At 33.5% G+C, this 27,310-nt stretch overlaps 1 protein-coding gene across 1 annotated transcript in view; it reads left to right on the top strand.

The window, feature by feature from the left end:
• Nucleotides 1–27,310, top strand: part of KLHL1 (kelch like family member 1) — a 428,234-nt gene that overhangs the window by 152,908 nt on the left and 248,016 nt on the right. Inside the window, exon 3 of the mRNA XM_032277337.1 lies at nucleotides 3,385–3,521. Within this exon, the coding sequence (XP_032133228.1) occupies nucleotides 3,385–3,521 (137 nt within the window). The remainder of the gene's footprint in view (nucleotides 1–3,384; nucleotides 3,522–27,310) is intronic.

The raw sequence follows: 27,310 nt of genomic DNA, 5'->3' as shown, positions 1-27,310 counted from the left end.
CAGAAAATCATATTCTGAGTCCCACTTACAGCTAAATAACTAAAACCCTAAGATCAAGAGAAAAATTTAAAAACAAAAATAAAGGACATATCACATCAGAAAAACAATAGTAAGAATGAAAGCTAGTTTTCTATTAAAAATAGGGTGGTCTGGGTGCAGTGACTCGTGCCTGTAACCCCAGTGCTTTGATAGGCTGAGGCAGGAGGATTACTAAAGGCCAGGAGCTCAAGACCAGCTGGGCAATGTAGCAAGACCCTATCTCTAAAAAAAAAAAAAAAAAAAAAAAATACTAGCTGGGCATGGTAGCACATGCTTGTGGCCCTAGCTGCTTGAGAGGCTAAGACAGAAGAATTGCATGGGCCCAGGAGTTTGAGGCACCAGTGAGCTGAGTTATGATCGTGTCACTGGACTCCAGCCTTGGTGACAAAGCAAGGCCCTATTTTTAAAACAAGCAAACAAACAAACTGACAAACAAAAAAAACTACAACAGTGGTACCTAATTGATAAATTCTGTATTTCAAGTTCCAAAAGAAACTCACCCTAGTATCCTATATCATGTGTAAATAACTTTTAAAAGATGCTAGACATGCAGCTAAATAAAATTATCTTGAGATAAATGAAAGCCATGTAATATTTTTTGCCAATAGACTTAGAGTACAAGAAATAACTAAAGACATTTCTTCCAATATTGATACCAGATTAAAGTCCACATCAAAAATGAAGAACACCAAAAATGGTGAAAAAGGCGGTACATTTAAATACATTTTTGCTATCACATATATGTTCTTCTTTTAGATTCTTGACTGAGCAGAGGAGGTGTTTTATGTTGTGAATTTCTTAGAATATTCATGAAGGTAGACTATTGGTTAATGTAATCTCCAGATAAATTCAGCAGACATCTGTGCAGGGGCCAGATCTGCTATGCAGCTTGTTTTTGTGTCAACCATAAGCTAAAATTCATTTTTGAATTTTCAACTGATTGAGTTTTTATTCTAAAGGCAAATATGCAACTGAGACTATGTACATAATTCTCAACATGTAAAATATTTACTATTTGGCCCTTTACGGAAAACACAATTCTGGTTCCTGCCCCAAAGCAACCACTTTAAACACACACATATGTGTGCATACACACATGTGAAAAACAATGAATGATATGAAATAATTACAATACAAACATTAATCCAAAGAACATGTAGAGCAAATTAAAAACAAATAAGAATTGATACAATTAAACCCAAATGTAATTTTGTGAACTACATACATTAGATATTTTAGAATCCATGTTGTGTGGTAGCTTCTACAAGTTGTACCAGCTGCTCAGGAGGCTGAGGCAGGTGGATCGCTTTAAGCCCTGGGGTTCAAGGCTGCAAGGAGCTATGATCATGTCACTGCACAATATCCTAGACCACAGAATGAGATCCTGTCTCTAAAAAAAATGTTGAAATTATAAATAAATAAATGTTAGGATCTCAATAAAGTGGAAAACACTTTGGAAAGTTTAAGATGCAGAATTGGATGTATGAAGAAATAGAGCACTTGAATAAGCCTTGTGACTTAATAAATAATGGAAGTGATATTAGGAAAGCCTTCTTCAAAAATAGCCAAATGCAGATGGTTTTTCAGGTAATTTCTGGAATATCTTAAAGAAAAAAGTAGTTGCTTTATTCTAAAGGTTATTACACAAAATTAAAGAGTTATAACTCCCAGCTCATATTATGAGGCTACTATAATCTTAATTCAAAATCAGATCAGGAAAACAAAAAATAAAATAGAGATGTATTTATCTTATAATTACACTTGAAAATATCATTAATTTTTTTCATTCTAAAATATTCACATTATAAATTTTAATACTCAAATATTATAAAAAGTTTTTGCAAAACTAGAAATTAAAGAGGTTTTTCCAATGTAGTAAATCTTTTATACCAAATATATTCAGCAGGTGTCATACTAAAGAGAGAAATTTTAAATGCATTTCTTTTAATATAGAAAAAAACGGAAAATGCCTATGTGACAGAGGAACTGTTTAACACAGCACTGGACGTGGCAGATGAGGTCGTGAGGAAAGGGAAAGAAGAGAGGTTACCCAGAATGAATAGGAAGAAGTCAAAGGAACGTCACTGCAGATGATATGGTCATTTACCTAAATGTAAAATAAATAGCAGAATCAAAAGAATTAGTAAAAATAATTCACCAGATGTGCCAGATAAAGGATGAATCTATTAATTTATCAGTTAATAAATTCTAACAGACAAAAAAACAACAAAAATAGAATAAAAAATAGATAGTATACACAATGCCAACAAAACTGTAGCAATATAAGAATTAACCAAGATTACATATAGCAATTTTGGAAAAACTTTAAGATCGAAAAGGAAGCAAAGTACCCTGAATTCAGCGATAGATATTTTATACTTTTAAATGGAATGAATTTATATGAAAAATATTCTAAATCTCCCCAAATAAAAAATTAATGCATTTTTAAATCAAAATGCTTTAGGAATTATGATTAAAACTTAAAAAGTGATTTAAACTTGAAGCCTAAAACTCTACTTATTAAAGAAAAAAAATTTACTAATAGTTAAATTTAAAATATTAAAAGAAGGTATTTGCCTTATTGGTAATAAAGGTATCTTTAGAATTTAAAATACTGTTTTGCTGGCCTAAGAACAGGCAAATAAACAAAACATAATAAAAATCTCAGCAACACATCAATATACACTATGAATTCAAATTTATTATAGAGGTGATACCATAATTCAGTGGGGCAAGTTAGCATGGTGAAAGGTGAATCATTATATAGAAAAATAAAATGTATTATTTAAAAGGGCTGAAGCCCTAAATGGTAAAATATTTTTTTTTTTTTTTTTTTTTTTTGAGGAGGGTCACTCATTTTATTCAGACTGGAGTGCAATGGCGCGATCTCGGCTCACCGCAACCTCCGCCTCCTGGGTTCAGGCAATTCTCCTGCCTCAGCCTCCTGAGTAGCTGGGATTACAGGCACGCACCACCATGCCCAGCTAATGTTTTTGTATTTTTAGTAGAGACGGGGTTTCACCATGTTGACCAGGATGGTCTCGATCTCTTGACCTCGTGATCCACCCGCCTCGGCCTCCCAAAGTGCTGGGATTACAGGCTTGAGCCACCGCGCCCGGCCGGTAAAATATTTTTAAAGTGAAAGAAGAAAGTGTATGAGAATGCCCTATGATGAAAAGCTAAGGAAGATTTTTTTTTTGTAACGTACAACTCATAAGTCAATAAATATAATGCATTAATTGATTGATCAATAGATTGATTTTCTGCTCTTCTTTGCATTCTGGTTGACACAGTTATTTTCTGCCTTACATTCATAGCCTAAATTAAAACCTGTGACTCTTTCAGGCTTGTTCTGAGTTCAGTCTCCGACTATTTTGCGGCCATGTTTACAAGCGATGTTTGTGAAGCCAAGCAAGAAGAGATCAAAATGGAAGGCATAGACCCCAATGCCCTCTGGGACCTTGTCCAGTTTGCATATACAGGTATGGCAAAATAATTATAACATCATATTGATGTCTTATGAATTGTAGCTCATTTCCTTTAAGTATAGGATTTAAAGCTTAAAAAAAAATCCTGTATATTTTCAGTTGAAAACTATTTAGTAGATCAAAAATCAGACTAACTTTTATTGTCACTGAAATTCCAAATGTATATATGTATACATATACACTTTGTTTTTTGCACAAAGGATTTAAACTGGTTTACATAAATAAATAGTAGAAACTGGGAGAAAAACAGGTTAGACATAAATTCATGTTCATATTTGCTTAGGAAAGAAAAGAGATTCTAATGGTCTTTTCTTTTGGAAATGGTGGGTTCAAATAACGTTTTCCCTATAATGTGTTACTTTAACGTAAAATCTTTCACAAAATATTGAATGTGGACTTGAAAAATGTAGTCGAAATGGGTACTAAAGACACTTAGAGTTGTGCAAATGACATTTTTGTGTTATTTTTTAAATCTATGTTGATATTTTCTGTTGATCTTTGTATCGTGTTATAATTAGTGCATTCAAATAATTTCGCCATTTTAGTGAATATTTGTTGAATATTACTCAATATACAAGCATTAGTTGTGTATGTAGAGAATAAACTAGTAAATCTATGTATTTGCCCTCTAGAAGCTCACAGACCAAATGAAGAGAAGATGTAGATGTGGAAATAAATGTGATATAATGCCAAAAGTTAACAGCGTTAGAAGGCATAAAACATGCAGAGCGTTATCAGGGCTTACACTCCCTTAACACTTATTAGTAACTATTTACATTTAGCAAGAAGAGGGGAGATGTAAAATCTTGTGCGAGAAACCAAGGCAGGCAGTATATATTGATGGTTTGTCTTACGTATTATTTCTTAGAAATGGAATGTGGTGCATTTTGCCTAAATTCTTAATACTGGTGTGAGATGAAGAAAGGCAGGTTCTGGCCTAGTTGTCAAAGCAGCAGGAACCCAGTTTAAGGAGTTTTATTTTTGCACCGTTTCTGCTAACAGAAAAACAAGAGATGACATTGTGAAGATCAACCATTAGAGCCAAAATACCTGGGAACTGGGGGGACTCTGACCTCTTTCAGGATTTCACTTATCATGAAGAATTTGCGAACACTAATATAGCGCTCAGTAAATGAAGCTGCCTGGGGAAAAATAAAGTGCACATGCTCTGGCTGCTTAATCTCAGCAGCAATGTAAGGAAAATACTTAGACATTTTTGGTCTTTACAGTTTTAAAGTAATGTTAAGATAAAGCAAAAATCGTACTAGACAAAGTTAAACAGGTAAAGAAGACTTTATTCAATGATATTACAATAGGAGACAGAGTCAAACTCAGTCTGAAATTTACTGAAACAAAGAAAAGGAGGATTTTTAAGTGCCAACATCAGAGGGAGAGGACAGGTCCATCTGTGCTTGTTAATAGGTTTTACTAAAGGGAAAAGTAAACTTTCTCATCTTTAGGATAGTTTTACAACTTAAGCAATTTGTTCACCCAAGTTAGGCTTCTACTCTCTTCCAGAAACTGGGCCATAAAGGAGCTATTCCCTTGATCTGTATATTTCAAAGATGCGGTGTTCAGGCCTTTGAGAAAAAGAAATACTGGGTTGTAAAACTAGCAAGAGGTTTTTAAAAAGGCATCTCATAGGACTAGAGAAAAAAATTTACAATTCCATGTTGTTGTTGTTGTTGTTGTTTTAATGAGTTATCTTAAAAAAAAAAAAAAAGAGGGGTCAGCATAGAGTCAGGAAGAATTCTGTCCAAAGTTTAGTCAAACTGAGGGAAATATTAAGACCATCTTGGTCAGTTTTCAATTTGCATACAATCTGAAAGAGTCATATGAAGGAATATTTACCTATGAGCCAAGAGGCAGCAAGCGTAATTACATTACTGGAAAGGGGAGAATCATGAAGCCAACATTTTAGGAATCCTTCCTGCAACTAAAAGTCATAGATCTAACAACCTAACACTTCCAGGCTCCATGTTCTGGCAGCCTTGCATTTCCTGTGTGCAAAACTAGGTCAAAAGACACTCAGCATCCTGCTGTACAAAGTTGGAAGGTGTTTCAAAGCTCCCTGCTGAATGTAATGACCCAGATTTGGCTCTGCTTTGTAGAGGGCAGACAGGATACAAAAATGTCTCTCAGCTGCCACTGCCACTTTGGCCTGTGCTCCAACACCTGTATGTTCCAGTTGGTTAATAAATTTTCAATTGTGAGTTTACAGAAATGTATTAGATGAGGAAAATATTTATGGGCTATTATTGGAGAGATTGATGGTTGACATAAGACAGGTATCCTGATTTTGTTATATACAGTGTGACAATTTATGACAACAGATCAAGTGATCAATTGTACAGAAAGGGAAGCATAGGAGGTAACTGCACTATCTACCTAAATCGCCAGCTAACTGATATCTAAGATGTTTCCTTAAAGAAAGCTAAAAATAAATTTATCTTAGCAGAAAAAAATTGAATGAGAGGAATATATGTAAAAGTCCAGCCATTTGAGAATATATATATTTTTTAATTTTAGGGTTTGAGAGGCTTAGTGAAACTAGGGAGGATCAGCTATGTCAGTAATTGATAGTTAATTAATAGCTGTAGAAGAAATGTGTTTAATAGAGATAGGTCAGAGGGCTTTAAAATGATTTAAACCTGTAACATTTGATGAACTCTGAAACATTTGTAAGATTTGAAAGAACCAGATGTAGGTAATTTATCTTATTAACTTAGAAATTAAGGACAAAGTACATAGATAAAGCAGGCTTACAATGAATGTTTGAGATAAGCTTCAATGATTGTATTTTAATAATCTTTGATTGAAAAAATATTCTTTTATAGAATTTTATATAGTAAAAAATTGTATATAGTAAGATACGGGAAACACTCTCCCTATTTAACTCATCCAACATTTTTTACCCGTAGTCCAAAAAAATTAGATGAGAAGCGCTGAGATCAAGTTTTTCAGAGAAATTCCATAAGAACTAAAGCAAACATGTAGACTTTATTATTATTATTATTATTATTATTAGGTAACTGGTAAGAATGGCCATGGTATCAGTGAGAGACAGCAATGGTGATAACAGTGCAAAAGAATTTTTTTTTTAAAAGAAAAAATATACTCATGAAAAGGTTAGTACTTAGCAATATGTACAAAAGGGTAAAAGTCCAGTAAGGTCTTTGTGTCAAAAGAATGAAATAATAATAATCTTTGGAACTATTTAGGATAATGATGAGACTGTGAACATAGTGGTGACTACTTTTAAGGTATGAAGTTAGTTTCTTTACTTAAAATAAGAGACACCATAAGGTCAGTTTTACCCACATTATAGTAGCTCAGAAATGGAAAGAAAATTTACACTGATATTAGAAAAATAATTATATATCTAATATTAAGCTCATGTCAGCTATCTAAATTCTTAATTAGGAGTGTAAGCAATTTCAAAATTTTTTCTTTTAAAACTTTCAATTGGGTTTTCTTCACAATTTCCTAGTCGAAAATCTGCTTGTAATCTTAGCCATTTATAAAGAACAAAGGTCCAATTTGACAACAGTGTGTGTTACAAAGTAGTACTGTTTTATAACTGGTATCTTAAATTTAAAAAAAATACTCAGTTGGATGGTTCCTAATTAAACTCCACAGCTTCTGCAGGGCAAAAGAAACAGTCATTAGAGTGAATCGGCAACCAACAGAATGGGAAAAAATTTTTTGCAGTTTATCCATCTGACAAAGGGCTGATACCCAGAATTTACAAAGAACTAAAACAGTTTTACAATAAAAAAACAAACAAGCCCATTCAAAAGTGGGCAAAGGATATGAACAGATAATTTACAAAAAAGACATACATGAGGCCAACAAACATTTGAAAAAATGCTCATCATCACTGGTCATCAGAGAAATGCAAATCAAAACTACATTGAGATACCATCTCGTGCCAGTTAGAATGGCGATAATTAAAAAATCTAGAGGCAACAGATGCTGGATAGGATGTGGAGAAATAGGAACACTTTTACACTGTTGGTGGGAGTGTAAATTAGTTCAACCATTGTGGAAGACAGTGTGGCGATTCCTCAAGGACCTAGAAATAGAAATTCCATTTGACCCAGCAATCCCATTACCAGGTATATATCCAGAGGATTATAAATCGTTCTACTATAAGGACACGTGCACACAAATGTTCATTACATCACTAGATACAGTAGCAAATACCTGGAACCAACCCAAATGCCCATCGATGATAGACTGGACAGGGAAAATATGGCACATATACACCATGGAATATTATGCAGCCATCAAAAACGATGAGTTTGTGTCCTTTGTAGGGATATGGATGAACCTGGAAACCATCATTCTCAGCAAACTGACAGAAGAGCAGAAGATCAAACACCACATGTTCTCACTCATAGGCGGGTGTTGAACAATGAGAACACATGGACACAGAGGGGGAGCACTACACACTTGGGTCTGTTGGGGGGAAATAGGGGAGGGACGGTGGGGGGTGGGGAGTTGGGGAGAGATGGCAAGGGGAGAGATGCCAGATATAGGTGATGGGGAGGAAGGTAGCAAATCACACTGCCACGTGTGTACCTATGCAACAATCTTGCATGTTCTACACATGTACCCCAAAACCTAAAATACAATAAATAAATGGAAAAACAAAAATAAAAACAAAAAATAAACGAAAGATTCCAAATTAAAACAAATAAAACTTTTATTAATAAAAGCTGAAATCTTTTACAAAGAGAAAAGAAGAAGAAAGAAAAAAAAAAAAAAAACCTGTTCTGACAATGACCACACTGAGTATTTTGGCAAAAGAGTCACATATTTAATTTCTGAGTTTTCTAAAGCGATGCTATTCATGAGCAAGACTTTTGTTGGACAATAGAAACAGGCAGAATGAATGGACAATTATAAATTTTCCTTCTTTCATAGCCAGGAATTAAAATAGAGAAAACATGCAATAAAATAATACTGTTTTATTCAGATATATTTTCATTTGTGTAGTTCTATCCTTTAAAATTTCTACCATAATGTAGGTATGTATTCTACATATTACTGGTCCACATTATTGAGAAACTTATAGAATAAAAATGAGTTTATTGTCAAAAAAAATACTCAGTTGGAATTCAGATTGTATATCAGTAATTGTAAAATTGTATATGAGTTTTTCAAAATCAAAACATTCTGCTACCAATATTTGAGCAATTATGGCATGAAGAGGGTCACACTGTGTATTAAGAAAAGATGCAATGTAAATTATATATATGCAAGCTCCTTGGTTTAAGATGGATTTAACTGGATGTGCTACCCTCGTTGTAAATTACGGAATGTCCAAAAACTGAAAGTCAAACCATAATAGGTCAGGAACCGTCTATATAAAAAACTACTAGGATACAGCTTAAAATGTCATAAACCTTTAAACAAATTCGGCAATGCACAGAATTATTTGGAGCAGAATATAACGCAAAACCTCTTTACTTTTGTTTTTAAAAGTAGTAAAATCTATGAATCACTATCCACTTGTTGGCATTCTCAGTTTTAAAGTGTCATATTGACTTAAAAACAGCTTTGTGAGCATTTTCCTATGTCTAATGCAGCCTCTATTCTGTAGTTTCATTTTTCTGTTAGGTTGACTAGAAATGAAAACTGAGAAATTATTCATTTACTCTTCAATAAGCCTTTGATTTGTCATAGTGAAGTTAAAGTTGTTCAGGAGTTATTCTATGAAACATCCTCAAAAGCATGAAGTCAGAGAAGAAAAGATAATTAGGCCATACACTATCTTATCACCATGTTCAAATCACCTAAAGAGGTAGCAATGTCTAGAACTTCAGATATTTCATCCTGAATGTTATACATTTTACAGAGGAACATTTTTCTATGCTGAACATGTGCATAGCAAAAACCAAACTTTTTTTTGAGAATTACATATTTTTTATTTCAAATAAGCATTTATAGGATCTTCTTGTGGTTGAGCACAAATTTGTTGGTCTGGTTTAAATTAATATGAGGACACAGATAAATATTCAAGCCCTCTAAATTTCTTAGTGCTGCCCAGTTAATGAGGTAAAAGTTACCTTAAAATGATCAGTAGTAAGTTGTTGCTCTGTTACTGGAATAGGAGTATCAGAACATAAATCGACTGGTATTGTATCTACCAGATCTGTGTACTTGTATAGAGTATCAGTTATGATAGGAGTTCATTGAAGTGACTCCTAGCTGTCTTGCTCTCAAAATAGTTTGAGTAGCTTAAACTGCCTCTCACATTGCTATCCAGTGGTTCCGTGTAGGTTTGGTTCATAGTTTCTCCCAGTCTAATGCTAGTTCCCTTTAGGTAGCCACGGTACCTGAGAATATAAGCATATTAATGTCTAATGGTCCTTGTCCTGTGAATGCATTGAACAACTCTCAAGTTTTAATATTTGTCTACTATGTACTGTGTCTTATGATGGGGTCTGAAAAAACAATATACTGAATTATACATACCCCTTACCTTTAAAGGCCTTCAAATTTACCACTAAATACAAATTTTTGTTATCTTATTTTGGTATAAACATACTTTTTGATATATATGACCTAGTATTTCCTAATTTAAGAATGGAGCAAAACAAATTTTGAGAACAACAAATATTGATTTTGAATGCACTTGCACATGCGTTACGATTTCAATCACAGCCAAAAATGGATGATCACATTTTGAAAAGAAAACTATAATATATTTGAAAAGGATGCACTTGAGGTTCACTATATTTTAAAGTTGCTTTTAGACTGATAGAAATTTCTTCCTAGTTTATCTCTTACATAGTCCCTACTATCCTGACATACTTGAAAATATACTGTGTTCATTGATGTGTAAGAAAATAGAATTCTAACAAATATGGGAGATGGAATTGCAGGGTTACTAGCAAAGTGTCAGGTCCTGTAGAGAACTGATAAGGACAAGGTTTAAATAAAGGAAGCTGTCCATCTAGTAGTGATATTAAGAAGAGGGGTAGAAAATTAAACTGCCAAATGGCAGACCTTTAATCATATTGAAATGTTAACTTCCTTGTAAAAAAAAAATAGTTGTGTGCCACTGAAGTTAATTAAAATCTTGGTACATGCTAAGAAATGTTAAGATCGCTTCTGCTTACTGCCAAACATTTGAATGAAATAAACATACACACATAGGGGCTAAAATGTTTAATGTCCTGCTTTAATATTAAAAAGTGTATATCAGCTTGGACTTTATCACTTAAACACCCTTCAGAATTTTTATTGTAATTAAAAGTAAATTATTGTTTCATTTTTATTACCAGTTTAATTCAAGTGACATGAATTATGCAAGCACATTAGCACATTATTAGTTTTAAACTTAAGGCTTTTACTAAGTAGAAAATTCTATTCTCAATTTAAGAAACTCAGCCTTCGAAGACAAGTTTTATGTATTATATTGCCCACTACTTAAAAGTATTGATTTAAGCAATTTTCAGAGAATGTTTAAACAACCTGTATATTCAATAAATAGAAGTAAAAGTAATAAAAATAAACTCAATAATATAATTTGGAATCACCATCAAATCCTTACTCTTCCATCATTTTAGCAAGAAACCTCATTTCATTTGTGTGCATATATGTGTAAAATATGTGTGTGTGCGTAAAACATTGAGTACTATCGTATAAAACTAATTTGGGAAAAATTATTGTACCAAAATAGACAATACAAATGATTTCTATTTTGTGAATGTTATGCAGCTTTTTGTTGTTGCTATTGAACAGTGTTTTGGCTTTGTGCAATGGGGTTTAATAGAGAGACTGCAAAAGAAATAACTATGTGACTTTATTTAGGAGCTGTAGAGTAAGGGTTATGTATCCACCACAGTGTAAGTCACAATTATTTGCTGGGTTTCAAAGTAAGGGAAATCTCTCAGTTCCCATAACCAACTTCCTTGAACAATCAGTCTGGATTTTGTTTTGTTGTTGTTCTCAGTCTTACTTTGTTAGAAGCTAGGAATTGAATCACATGCCACGTTTCCAAGTGTTCAGGGTACATGCTGTGTATTTTTCTAAATTAATCATAAGGTTTACTATATTGTCTCAGGATTTTTTCACCTTTACTTTCAAAATATTTATACACTTTATTCCTTTGTGTTTGTAAATGTAATTTAACACCAGATATCTAGGACTTAATTTTGGCCTTCACTTGAATTGATAATCAGCTACCACTCAGTATGATGTGGGCAGCCAAGTGTTCATTCTGATTCTTGGACATTTATTCTAATTGGCATGCACCTATTTCTTCTTCTCATTAAGTACTTGAAACGTCACCTGGGCTTCCCCATTTTTTAGTTATGGATCTTGGTCAAACTAAGTCTTAAGATTCCTTAAATGTAACAAAAGGAAAATAATAATCTTTAAGTGAGAGGGTTATTTTAAGGAGTAAATAAACTTGTAAAATTAAGCTAATTTAGCATAAAGGTTTGCATGTAGCAAACACTCAACTATGATAATTATCTATAATATGTGATATTATATGTTTTTTCAAATCCTTTGTACAATGCTACGTAAGAATAAAGTATGAGAACTGGGAGTCATCACTTTGCTTATCATTTATTAATTTTAAGTCCAATTTATTACATGTTTCAGTATAACAATATGGTTTTTAATTCATATGTATGATTTGGTATACATTTATAATGGTGCATTTTTTAAACAACTGGTTTATAATTTTGCTACCTTGTGTACTTGAGGTGCATTTTTATTGTGTATTATATTCATGACTTTATCACGCTTTATCTTAATTGGTCCTTACAGCAACATTCTGGGATCAATAGGTAGTCAATATCATATTGTCAGATACAGAAATAGCATCTTAACTTACATATTAACAAAATTATTATAAGATGTAAAATCATGTCCTGATTTTTCCATGGAAATTTCGACACTTTTTCACTAGATCTAGACTTATTCAACATTCTGTCTGCTGAATATGATAGACAGTGCTGCTCATAAGTACTTATCACATTGCCACATTGAGTGAAAATCATGACCTTCCATTGACCTAGTAACAACTGCCATCATGTATATTTTTTTCTTACAATTAATATTGTTTTACATCAAATCATGAATAGCCTGAGGAAGTTATATAGATGATACCCAAATGTAGAATTGTGATTGATCTTTCTTAGTACTAGTTAAGACTCATCCTCAGACTAGCGCATTCATAATTTAATAATTTTAAGTCTAATTTTATTTTATTATATTTATCTAAAGAATTATAAAAATTATAAAGAAAATTTTTAAAAATATTACAGTATTCCATGAAAAATATTCAAAATAATTTTCAAGATTTTCATACACATCTTAGCTACACCTCACAATATTCAACTTTATCTTACAATTGGTGCAACTAAAGCACCAATTTTCTAAATGTTTTTAATAATACCTATCTTCGAAAACACTGCTTTACATCAGTTTTGACCACTTGTTAATGTCTTATATTTAAAATTTGGTAGAGCTGATATGATTTGCTGATAGTATGGGGGAAAAGCAAGCTGATAAAAACAAGCAAAACACCCCTATCATTGTACTACCCTTCTTAAGACTTCTGTAAATTACCATTTTGCCTTTTTTGTTGTTGTTTGTTTGTTTTTGAGACAGAGTCTCGCTCTTGTCGCCCAGGCTGGAGTGCAGTGACGCCATCTCAGCTCACTGAAACCTCCGCCTCCCGGGTTCAAGCAAATCTCTTGCCTCAGCCTCCCGAGTAGCTGGGACTTACAGGTGCTTGCCACCAACACCTGGTAATTTTTTGCCTTTTTAGTAGAGAGGGGGTTTCACCATGTTAACCAGTATGGTCTCGATCTCCTGACCCCGTGATCCACCTGCCTCAGCCTCCCAAAGTGCTGGAATTACAAGCGTGATATTTTGCCATTTTGCCATTTTTAATGAAGAGTTTACTTTCCCATTATGCTTGGGAAAGGACACTTACAATGGGAACATGGAGCACTTTCATTTTAAACACATTGTCTTCCTCAGTTGAAGGATGATGAGTGCAGTCCAACCAGGAAAACATATTTTAGCTGGAAGTAGACTGCATGCTGAAGACATTCTGAAGGATGACCTTGATCACTGATTCCTTTGGACTGTGAACTTGAGTTTTCATCCGCATTTTTATGGCTATGATTGCACTCCACTCACAATCCACCAGAGAAAATGTCCTAGCTAAACGGCACTTACATGAATCTGATGAATCTGTCCAACCCCATATTCTCCAAAGAAATGTTAGTTGTGGTGAGAGGAGAGGATAATGCAGAATAAAAATCAATAAAGAAATTATAAAGACTGGTAATGAGAGTTCAGTCTTACAATAAAAAATATAAAAACTATTTTGCAGTTGTCTAAAATATAAGTTTTTCATTCCTGGTAGATCCACACCTGAAAAATGTAAATACTACTTGGAATTATATGTCATTAATTACTTTCACTTGTTTTCCTGGGTTATGTACCCTGCTTTTGGATTAATGAGCATTTTTGATTAACTTAGAAATTTGACTAATTCAAAAACGATATAATAGGAAATTTTTGAATTATTTTTATAAATTACTATTTTATTTACTAAATTCAGGTAAACAAAACATATTTAGAACCTTGTATTAAAACCCCCTTGCTTACATTTATGTAACTTAAGTTTTCCACAACTTAAAATGGCTTCAAAGTACACTTTACAAAAGGGAAAATAACATATAAGTTATATGACATAATTTAGTGTGCTTGGGTACCGTTTTGGGAAAGAATTTCATACTTATCGGAAATTCTGTATCTGTATGCTCCCTCGGCAGCACTCTGTAACTATTGCACTTCCAGTTCATTGGGGCTAAGACATATTGATTTTAAATATGGATTGTGAGATGTGAAGATTTCAAGAAAGGCACGAATGTTTGCAGCCAAAAAATGAAAGTGATGATCTCTAAGATTAACCTATAATGTTAGCAGCAAGGTAAGGAGGTAACATATGAAGTATATTTTGGATTCCAAGATAGAGCCTCATAAAAAATTACCTGTTAAACAAAAATACAAAATCTTTGTCAATACAGAAGCTCAAGAGTAGAGAGGAAGTGGGCATGGTGGCTTCACAGAGAGTAGGAGGTAGAACTCCCAATCTGGGGAGACTGTTAGATAAAATATCAAAACTGCCAACTTTTTCTTTCTACATCAAATCCACTCAAGTTACTGAATAAAATATTTAAGCATCTCAAGATGGAAGAGCTTTGTAGATAACTTCAATATAACCGGGTTCTACAGAAACATGCTCCTACTAACTGTTGGTAAAATCTGGTCAGCAGGAGTTGTGTCCTCTTATACTTACCCCTTTCTATCTCCCTTCTAGCTTCCTGATGAAGTAGAATATGGAGGAAGAAAACAAAATTAAGCCATTTACATAACCACCAAGTTAAGGCTTTCATCTTGGTTTTATTTCTAAGTATCCATGGTGTATGAGGCTTTATGAGTCAAATAAAAAAATACCTGAAAAGACATTCAAAGTCAAATTACAACACCTATGGTATAATTTTCACAATAAGTAAATGTCTTAAAACTCTTTTTGTATTCATAGAAATGACATACCAATTAGTTTTTCTTCTCAGTCACCAAGTCAAAGAGGTAAGCATAATCAGTTATATTATAGACTAAGGCAAACATTTTCCTCACCATAGACGTGGGTGTTCTGTTATTAAAATCTGAGAGAAATATTTCATTTGAATATTCAAGATATGTTAAATATAAATATATCACTTTATAAGCTACTTTACACATCTTCACTAGCCAAAAGTGGATATAATAATGAATTATAGAACTGTTGCTTCTGTTGGCTGGTTCAAGTTCAAATTATTTTGTTCGGGAGCACAGGTCTCTAATAATTTCACATCTTTTGCAATGGAATATTTAAATCTGAAAATTAAACTCACTGGGTTCAAGGTATAGTTAATTTAAAGGGAATTGAATTGTCCGTGCTGAACTTGAGAGTCTGTGTTCTACAGAAAGGTATCCTAAATTAAAATAATTACCAAAGAACATATCTGTGATAAGCCTGGTGCAAATTTGACAAATTATGTTACTTAAGTAAAAATTTAAATAACTTACATGACCATGAGTTCATCTTTTTTTTCCCACTGTCCTAAATTTCCTCCAGTGTTGCATGACATGCTATTTTAGGTTAAACTCCAAAGAAAGTAGTGAGAGTCGAAAAAATCTATGGAGTTGATTCGGTTCAGAGTTATAAACTATGTTAAATTGAAGATAAGATATGTACTCTATTGTTAAAGTTGAGGGAGCTTAACACCTGTGCATCGATGTGAGTCAAGGGAATGTTGCTTTTATTCTGGAAAAAATTCCTTTTTCTCTGCAAATGATGAATATGCAATTAGAGTAGCTTTAAAGCAATTTGAGTAAATTCAAGCTACTGATACGTTTAATTCTTACCTGTCACGCAGGGGACTTTAGTAGGAATAAGGTGCACAGATAGAAATAAAACAAATAATGGCTTGTATTGTCACAGCTACTTTCAAAATGCTTTTTTCATAGATTTTCCTGACTTTTCTAACAGTTTCCCTTGAACTCTGAGATGTATTTAGTTCTCAAAAAACGTAAGCCTTGGCGCATATATATATTTTTTATTATTTTAATTTATGTGGCACACGAGCAGATCTTAGAGGATTGTTACATAGGTGTACACCTGCCGTGGTGGTTTGCTACCTCCATATCCCTATCCCTTACATTAGGTATTTCTCCCAATGTTATCCCTCCGCAATCTCCTCATCCCCAGCTGTCCCTCCCCCAGCCCCAATCCCCTAAAAGACCCCATTATGTGATGTTCCTCTCCCTGTGTCCATGTGTTCTCATTGTTCAACACCCACCTATGAGTGAGAACATGCAGTGTTTGGTTTCTGTTCTTGTGTCAGTTTGCTGAGAATGATGGTTTTCAGATTCATCCATGTCCTTGCAAAGGACATGAACTGATTTTTATTTATAGCAGTATTCCATGGTATGTATGTGCCATATTTTCTTCATTCAATCTATTACTGATGAGCATTTGGGTTAGTTCCAGGTCTTCACTATTGTAAACAGTTCTCAATGAACATACTTGTGCATGTGTTTTTATAATAGAACAATTTATAATCCTTTGGGTATATACCCAGTAATGGGATTGCTGGATCAAATGGTGTTTCTATTTCTGGATCTTTGTGGAATTGCCACATTGTCTTCCTCAATGGTTGAACTAAGTTGTACCCCCACCAACAGTGTAAAAGCATTCCTATTTCCCTGCATTCTCTCCAGCATCTGTTGTCTCCAGATTTTTTAATGATCACCATTCTAACTGGCATGAGGTGATATCTCAATACGGTTTTGATTTGCATTCCTCTAATGGCCAGTGATGGTGAGCACTTTTTCATGTTTTTTGGACACATAAATATCTTCTTTTGAAAAGTGTCTGTTCATATCCTTTGCCCACTTCTGGTTGGGTTTGTTTATTTTGTTCTGGTAAATCTGCTTTAGTTCTTTGTGGATTATGGGTATTAGCCCTTTGTCAGATGGGTAGCTTGCAAAATTTTTTCCCATTCTGTTGGTTGTCGGTTCACTCTAATGATTTTTTTTGCTGTGCAGAAACTCTTAAGTTTAATTACATCCCATTTGTCTATTTTAGCTTTTGTTGCCTTTGCTTTTGGTGATTTAATCATGAAGTCCTTGTCATTGCCTATGTCCTGAATAATATTGCCTAAGTTTTCTACCGGGGTTTTTATGGTGTTAGGTCCAATTTTTAAATATTTAATGCATCTGGAATTAATTTTACTGTAAGGTGTAAGGAAGAGGTCCAGTTTCAACTTTCTGCACATGGCTAGCCAGTTGTCACAACACCATTTATTAAACAGGGAATCCTTTCCCCATTGCTTGTTTTTGTCGGGTTTGTCAAAGATCAGATGGTTGTAGATGTGTAGCGTTGCCTCGGAGAACTCTGTTCTGTTCAATTGGTCTATATCTCTGTTTTGGTACCAGTACCATGCTGTTTTGATTATTGTAGCCTTGTAGTGTAGTTTGAAGTCAGGTAGGGTGATGCCTCCAGCTTTGTTTTTTTGTTTTTGTTTTTGTTTGTTTGTTTTTTTGTTGTTGTTTTGCTTAGGATTGTCTTGGCTATGTGGGTTCTTTTTTGGCTCCATATGAAGGTTAAGGTGTTTTTTTCCAGTTCTGTGAAGAAGGGCAATGGTAGCAGCTCGATGAGGATAGCACTGAATGTATAAATTACTTTGCGCAGTATGGCCAAAGTAATTGATAATGATTCTTTCCAACCATGAGCATGGGATATTTCTCCATCTGTTTTTGTCCTCTCTTATTTCCTTGAGCAGTGGTTTGTAATTCTCCTTTAAGTGGTCCTTCACATCATTTGTTACTTGTATTCCTATGTATTTTATTCTCTTTGTAGCAGTTGTGAATGGGAGTTTGCTCATGATTTGGCTCTCTGTTTGTCTATTGTTAGTGTATATGAATGCTTGCAATTTTTGTGCCTTGATTTTGTATCCTGAGACTGCTGAAGTTGATTATTTTCATAAGGAGATTTTGGGCTGAAACAGTGGGGGCTTCTAAATATGCAATGATGTCATCTGCAAATAGACACAATTTGACCTCCTCTTTTCCTAATTGAATACCCTTTATTTCTTTTTCTTGCCTGATTGCTCTGGCTAAAACTTCCAATACTATGTTGAATAGGAGTGGTGAGAGAGGGAACCCTTGTCTAGTGCTAGTTTTCAGAAGGAATTCTTCCTGTTTTTGCCCATTCAGTTTGATATTGGCTGTGGGTTTGTCATAAACAGCTTTTATTATTTTGAGATACATTCCATCTATACCTAGTTTATTGAGAGTTTTTAACATAAAGTGCTGTTGAATTTCGTCAAAGGCCTTCTCTGCATATATCGAGATAATCATATAGTTTTTGTCTTTGCTTCTGTTTATGTGATGGATTACATTTGTTGATTTGCATATGTTGAACCAGCCTTGCATCCCAGGTATGAAGCCAACTTGATCATGATGGATGAGCTTTTTGAGGTGCTGTTGCATTCGGTTCGCCAGTATTTTATTGAAGATTTTTGCATCAATGTTCATCATGGATATTTGCCTGTAATTTTCTTTTTTAGTTGTGTCTCTGCCTAGTTTTGCTATCAGGATGATGTTGGTCTCATAAAATGAGTTAAGAAGGATCCCTCTTTTTTATTGTTTGGAATAGTTTCAGAAAAGTGATACCAGCCACAGTGCAATCAAATTAGAACTCAGGATTAAGAAACTCACTCTAAACTGCACAACTACATGGAAACTGAACAACCTTCTCTTGAGTGACTACTTGATAAATAATGTAATGCAGGTAGAAATAAAGATGGTCTTCAAAACCAGTGAGAACAAAGACACATGTACCATAATCTCTGGGACACATTTAAAGTGGTGTCTAGAGGAAAATTTATAGCACTAAATGCCCATATTAGAGGTGAGGAAAGATCTAAAATTGACACCCTATCATGACAATTAAAAAAACTAGAGAAGCAAGATCAAGCAAATTCAAAAGCTAGCAAAAGACAAGAAATAACTAAGATCTGAGCAGATGTGAAAGAATAGAGACACAAAAAAACCTTCAAAAAATCAATAAATCCAGAAGCTGGCATTTTGAAAAGATAAACAAAATAGATAGACCACTAGCCAGACTAATACAAAAGAAAAGAGATAAGAATCAAATTGATGCAATAAAAAATGATAAAGGGGATATCACCACCGATTCCATGGAAATATGAAGTACCAAGAGGATACTACAAACACCTCTGTGCACATAAACCAGTAAATCTAGATGAAATGATAAATTCCTGGACACTTACACTCTCCCAAGGCTAAACTAGGAAGAAATTGAATCCCTGACTAGACCAATAACAAGGTCTGAAGTTGAGGCAGCAATTAATAGCCTACCAACCAAATAAAGTCCCAGTCCAGATAGATTCATAGCCGAATTTTACCAGATATACTAAGCCATCCCTTTCTTGTGGCTGGAAGGGCATATATGACATGGTTTATAGATTAATTAGTTCTAGCATTGTAGAATTTCATGGGTAGAGCTTGTATTCTATTTTCTATCAGTTTTCTATAAGTTTTCAAAGACGACTAGGATTTTCTTTCTGGCAAGAGATAGAGGAGGTCAGAGTGCCAAGAAAGTGGAACAAATTGGCAATATGGAACAATTAAATGGCAGCAAAATTCTCAATTGCAGTAAAATGTAAATTAATTTATGAACTATTAAAAATATGTCTCAATTGCCTAAACCAAAATCCCTTTAATTCTCCTTCCTTTATTGAAACATGTATTCAAAATATCCTATGAAATTACTGATGTAAATAATTGTATACACTAATAAATGATAGAGAATAGACAAATTTTCCACATAGAATAATTCAAAATTATTTATGCCGGTTATTCCACCCTCATGGAGTTAGAGTACAACTCCCCACTCCTTAAGTGTGGGCTGTGCATCGAGGCTTTCTTCCAGAGAGTACAGTGTGTAAAGGTAATGAAGAATAACTTTTTTTTTTAACCAGAAACACTTCTTTATCAAGCCCAAATGTGCAGCAGCAGCCTCCCGACCACAGCAGGCCCCTCCCTTCAGCCCCAGTTTCACCCTGTCACCCCATACTCTCCCCTATCCCCCTCAGAAAGGGCATTCCCCCAACAGGATACAGCTTGGCTCAGGAACCTGGGCCCCGCCGAGGTCTGCTTCGGTTTCTGAATTTGCCCACCAGTGGCTTGAAGGGCCAAGACCCCAGGCCCTGCTGGTCCAGGAGGAGAGAGGTAGTCTGACACAGGCTACCTCTGCAAGTGATCAAGATGACTATTACCAGTGATAAGTAATGCTGATAATGTTTCTTCAATGGCATGTGATGAGACAGAAACTTTATTCATAATCCCAGTCTAATCAGCAAAGTATCAATTGAAGAACATTTTATGAAATATTAAATTAGTACTCCTCAAAACTGTCAAAGTCATCAAATAAAGAAGGAAAGTCTGAAAACTGTCACAGCCAAGAGTTGCCTAAGGAGACAGAATGAGTAAATGAAATATACTATCCTCAGTGGGATCCTGGAACAGACAAAGGACATTAGGTAAGAAAAGAAAAAAAAATCTAAGGAATGTGAAAGCAGTACAAGTTTTAGTTAATAAGAATGTAACAATATTTGTTCATTAATATAACATATGAATGTAAGTGTTAATAATTGATGAAAGCAGGTGTATGTTATATGGAAAATCACTGTACTATCTTTACAATTTTCTGTAAATCTAGAAGGATTTTCACATAAAACTATATTTTTAAATCCCTATGAGTTACAAAAATATCAGTTTTGAAGTTTGAATTTCTAGAGTGACATTGACATCGTTTTTTATTTTTCCATTTAAGAGAATGGTGATAGAATTTAATTTACTTTTTGAGTTTTATAGGCAGTTTTTGCTTTTGTCTGGAAGAATGAACATTTCTAAAACAATAGCTTTGGAAATATACATTTTCGATATAACAGATTTTGTAGATGAAATATGGATACTCTGTGCATTTGTTAATAAGGGACAATGTGTCTAGTAAGAAATAGAACCACATAGATACTATTCTTCTATAAAGTTCACTTCTTCCTTCCTGTTCTATTTTACATACTTTTATGTCAGTGCAGTATAAATCCAAATATATCATCTTATAGAAAATCAGAGTTTAAGTCTATTCAAACGTATTTGGAAGATTTGGTGGCTTTAGCATTTACGTAAGATGTAATTGCAGGTAAATATAGTACAGCCTGTTGCTACACCATACAAAAACTATTCCCCATTTAATCCCCCAGTTGAATCAGAGGAGGGTAACTCCAGTTTTATAAGTAGTTTATAGGATCAAAACTAATATTTGTATTTTACCCCTTTCCTAATGATTAAGTTAGGCATGATTATGTGACACAGTTTTGCCAAGGCAGCACGGAGAAGACTTTTCTGGGGATTGGTTGGTAAAGGTTTCTTTATTGAGGTAAGAGATATATACATAAAGAAATAGTTCCTCTTCTGCTACATGTTTTCCTGTTTGAATCTAAAACCTGAAACTATGCCAAATATGAGAGAAATTGAGGAAGTCACTTGAGGAGATACCTGTTTCCTGATGATGTGTTGACCCTCTCAATTAATTAGCTCTGGAGACAAAGTTCTTCTGGACTTGCTAAAAGAGATTATAAACATTTCATATTTATTTGAAAAGAATCTCTAAATTTGGTTATTATTAAAAATGTAGACTTCTTAGGTATCTAAAGTTTAATATGGCTATCATGTATTTTTAAGCTAGTTTTCTATGGCACCTATGTAAAAACATGTAGGTTTTTCCTTTCAGTAAGCTTATTTGAGAATGTTATGCTTTGAAATCAACTGTGAATGAAAATATTAAATTACCCTTTTCATTAGCAGTGTTCATGGTTTTTTTTTAAATTAACTTTTAAGCAAAATACTTGGCAGGTTTTTGAGTTTTTACATCTAAGTCTGTCCTAGCCATTGCCAGGTTATAGATATAAAGAAATATAGCATGCATGAGGTAGCTTAATTTGTGTGCATTGAAGCTTGACACTGGCTAATCTTCCATTTGTGCCTTCTAGCTTTAACAAATAGATTCTTTCATTGGATATATTCCAAGTTTTAGAAAATAGAACATTTTAAATCTTTGAGATAAACAATGGTTATAATACTTAACCTCCAAAGCTAGCAATAAATAAAAAAAATATTCTACATATATCTTGTGAAAATTCATGCGTTTTCTTTTTTTTGAGAAATAATTTAGAGATACTCTGCTAAAATTCTGTCTCAATTATTATGAAGTGTATTATTATCCAAGGTTGGAATTTAGATTGGATAAATTTGTTTCAAGAAAATATTATGAAAACCCTGTAAGTTATTACATTGACATACTGCCTCTGAATCTTTTTTCATGTGTTGATTCAGAAAGGTAAAAATACATAACACACACACACACACACACACACACACGCCATTTTGTATGGCAGGCTTAAATTTTTAAGATTATATTAAGAATATGTTTTTCATATAATAGGTTGGCGCAAAAGTAATTGCAGTTTTGCCATTGAAATTAATGGCAAAAACAAGAATCACTTTTGCACCAAACTAATAATAGCATATGTGACTTGTCATGACTATAATCATTTTTTATGTATTGCAAACATTCAGAAAAAATATTGGCCAGGCAAGGTAGCTCACGCCCATAAATCCCAGCATTTTGGGAGACCAAAGCAAGAGGATGGCTTTGGGCCAGGAGTTCTAGACTAGCCTGGGCAACATAGCAACACCTCATTGCTACAAAATTAAATAAAAATAGCCAAACATAGTGGGCATGCCTGTACTACCACCTACTTGAAAGGCTCTCGGCAAGAGGATCACTGGAGCCTAGGAGTTCAAGGATGCAGTGAGCTATAAGCATGCCACTGCGCTTCAGCCTGGATGGCAGAATAAGACCTTGTTTCAAAAAGAAAAGAAAAGGAAAGCAAAGTAGAAAAAATTATCATACAATCTTCAATCTAAATGATAATATCATATATTTGTTTGATTTTTGTTTGCATTTAAGCACTCAGATGTTTCTATCTACTTGTCAACTCAAATCATTTATTAAATATATTTTGGAAATACAGTTGAGTATTCCTTTGAAAAGTTTTATTGATGAATAGTTGAGATATAATCAACTGCACATATACAAAGCATACAGTTTGATAAGTTTGGCATATGTATATATTCACCACAAAGTAATAAATATATATCTATAATCGTCAAATGTTTTCTCATGTCCTTTTTTAATCTATCTTGTCCTGACTTATCCCCACCTAGCACCTAAGCATCAGAGATCTGATTCCTTACACACCAGATTTCTTTGGATATGCAAGATTTTTAAAGTTAATCATAGAGTTTGTATTGATTTTTCTGTCTGGTTTATTTCACTCAGCCTAATTATCTTGTTCTCAACATAATTAACCATGATATTGCATAACAATAGTTATTTTTATTATGAAGAATTCCATTGAAAAAACATACTCCAGTTTTGTTTATCCATTTACCTGTCAATTAATATTTTAGTTCTTTCCAGTGCTTGGCTATTGAAAAATAAATTTTCTATACACATTCATGCACAAGACTTTGTATTCATATATTATTCCTTTACTCTTGAGCAAACACCTATGAGCAGAATGACTGAGTCACAGGAGTGATAAAACTGCAAAATTATTTTCTAAAGTAGTTGGACCATTCCACATTTCTACAAAGCAGTTCTAGTAGAGGTGTTGCCGTATGTTATTGTGTTTGTAATGTGCATTATCTGAAGCACTTATAGAGCATTTTCTCACTCATTTCTTTTATGGGATGTCTGTATAAATCATTTGTCCAGTTTTTTTTAAAACTTTGAAAGTTCTTTATATATTCTGGATATAATGTTTTATCAGATATGATTTGCAAACTTTTTTTCCTGGTTGTGGTTTATTTTTGTTTGTTTGTTTCTTTAATATCTAACAGTGGCTTTTATTTTCTTTTAAATAGAGGCAGGGTCTTATTCTGTCACCCAGGCTAGAGTGCAGTGGCATGATCATAGGTCAACCTTGCAGGGAACTTTATGAAGTACAGTTTCTCAGTTTGTTCTTTGAGGAATTATGCTTTTGATATTTTATTGAAGAAATTTTTAATTAACAAGGCTACAGAGATTTTCTCCTGTGTTTGCTTATAGAAGTTTTATAACTTAATGTTTAAATTTAGATTCATGATTCATTTTGAGTAAATTTTGTGTATCACATGGAGTATGCATCAAATACAAGTTTTTGTACACAGATATATGACTCATTCAAAGACTGTCTTTCCTCAAATTAATTACCTTTGTGCCTTTGCATAAACTTTGTAATCAGTCTTAAAATTAGGTAGTACTCTTACTCCCACTTTGCTATTTTTCAAAATTGTTTGGACTATTGTACGTCTGTTGCATTTCCCTATGTATTTTAGAATCAGTTTTGCAATTTTCACAAAAAGTCAGCTGGGATTTGAAATGTGATTGTAGTACATCTATAGATTAATTTGGAATGAAATGGAATCTTAACAATACTGATCTTTGAGCTTGTGAGCATGGTGTATCTCTACATTCACCTACCATGTCAAGTCTTTTTATGAGAATGCTATTCCAAGACTAACTCCCTGTAGAGTGAAGCACTTGGATAATTCACAAGACTCAGCATATATTGTACCAATGGCTATGACCTATTATGGCAAAATGATACATAGCCCGATCAGAAAAGGGAAATGGCCCATGGGGTAAAGTCCAAAGGAAACCAGGTACCAAATTCCAAGGGTTCCCTTCCAGTGGAGTCCCATGGAACACACTTAATTTTACCATCCGTGAGTTTTGATAAAGTGTAAAATGTTGCCAACCAAGGAAGCTCACTGGGGATTCAGTGCCTGGAGTTTTTATTAGGTGCGGATCACATAGGCAAGCCTCTGTCTAACACAGAACAAAATTTCAGACTCCCAGAGGGGAAATGGTGCTCAGCACGTACCATATTGTGTGTACAGTTTAGGCAGAGTGAGTCAATTTTATCAGTTAATGATGAGACTCCTCTTGAAATCTAAGTTCTCAAATACCAGCTGGGGCAAACCCTGAAATTAGGTCTTTCAGAGCATAATAGTTCAGGCCTGCTGTGTTCATTCTTTTATGCATAAATTCTATTGAGACAAATAGATTACAGAAAGTCACCCTCCCAATGTTCTAAAATCACAGTAAAATGAAATCTATAGAAACCATGCCATCAGCAGGTAGCCCCTTTATCTGATTTTCTCACAAGATCTATGCTAAGAAGCATGCAGCCATCTTCTTGACAACTTTACTGGGCAATTAAATTCCTCTGAGGTTTTAAATCATAACAAATGTTGAAGATATATATAAAAAAATTGTTGTAATCAGTTTTAAATTAATAACAATGTGTCCCTATTATTTTCTCTATTTTAACTTTATTTTTATAACAATAGGTACATATTTCAAAAAGAAATTAAAATTAATACACAAATATTGGTTTCTGTAACCTACAGCACACTTTTTCTCATGCTTGTTATAGTATTCCATAAACCTTAAAATATATATCAATAGCTAGTAATGATATAGTCTTAAAAGCTTTCAAATCCATATGAATACCTCAACTTCAAATGAGGATCTTGACAATATTATTGTTTGAGAATATTTTTGATAATGTAAAATATAAACACCTCAAATAATTGTATTGCAGTAAGTATCTCCTCTGATGAAGTGACTTGTGATCCTCAACCTTCTACTATTTGATAATATCTGGACAGTAAGGTTTTTGTATGTTAATATTAACATTTTGGCCAGTTGGTCTCAATCTCCTGATCTTGTGATCTGCCCACCTCAGCCTCCCTAAGTGCTGGGATTACAGGTGTGAACCACTGTGCCCAGCCAAAATTTTAGAATTTTCTATAACTTTTAATTTTTATTATTAGTGTTGTGTTTTCTTTTTATGTCAAAACTAGAATTTACATATCTAATTCAAGTGGAAATTAATATATAATAAAATATTTCATATTACTCTAATCACTTTATTTTCCCACCTTTTGTCTCCAGTGTATCTGCTCTTCCCTTTCCTTCATCAACTCACTTTTACACTTGGAGGCATGCTGTAGATTTCTTTACTGTCTTACTTTCAGTAAAAGTCATAAATAAAATATAGTAGTCTTTTTTTATCTATCATATTTGAAAACACAGGTATCTATCACCTAACAAATTATTATTTAGTTATATAAAGAATTAAATGAAGAAATCTGTCAGATATTGCCTGAATTATGATATGACACTTAACGCCACCATAAATGGGACACACTGACATCATGAGCCTCTTGATCATGATGGAGCAGGGTGTAAGATCACCTATATAGCATCCCTGCAAAATAAGAAAAAAGAATAAGAAAAAAAATTCAACGTAATCTAATAATGGGGAAATACCATAAGTCCAAAATGAAGAATTCTACAAAGCAGCTAGTATGGATTCTTCACCACCATAAATATTATAGATGAAAAAATGGCAGGAGAATAGTTCTAGATAAAAGGAGACTAAAGGAACACTGCCAGTAAATGTATAATCCTTGATGAGATCCTGAAATAAAAAAAATTTGCAAAAGCTACAAAGAAAACTATTTGAACATTTGGGAAAGTGTATGTCATAGCTAATGTGTCAATTTCATGTATGGTAATTATATTGTCACTCTGTTAAAGAATATCCTTGTTCTTAGATGATAATGCTGAAGCATTAATGGGTGAGATGTGATGGCTAAAAGTAGCTCTCAAGTAGTTTTGCAACTACAACATAAATACACAGATACACATATATATGGCAAAATGTTAACACTGAGTGAAGCCAGACGAGAAGTATTTTTGCAAATTATTATAGGTTTAAAAAAATTCAGAATACAAAATTTGGTAGGGAAAAAAATTATAATGCATAAAAGCTTTTCTTAATAAATATTCTGTCCTTGAAGATAAAGTTTGGAAAGTAGAAAACTGTTTTATTATGTCCTAAAACTATTCATGGTGAAAAGGAGAAATCTAAGAAAAAATGATAGCAACCTCACAAAGTTAAAAAAAATACAAAAACCAGCAATAATATACTTTTAAATTTCAATTAGAGAACAGCATAATTGATGATAATTAAATAAAATTACATTTT

This window comes from Sapajus apella, unplaced genomic scaffold, assembly GCF_009761245.1.
Source record: "Sapajus apella isolate SASKATOON/1434 unplaced genomic scaffold, GSC_monkey_1.0 scaffold9, whole genome shotgun sequence".
NCBI lineage: Eukaryota > Metazoa > Chordata > Mammalia > Primates > Cebidae > Sapajus > Sapajus apella.
Note: the sequence above shows the minus strand (reverse complement) of the source record. Positions and strands in the feature narration are given on the sequence as shown.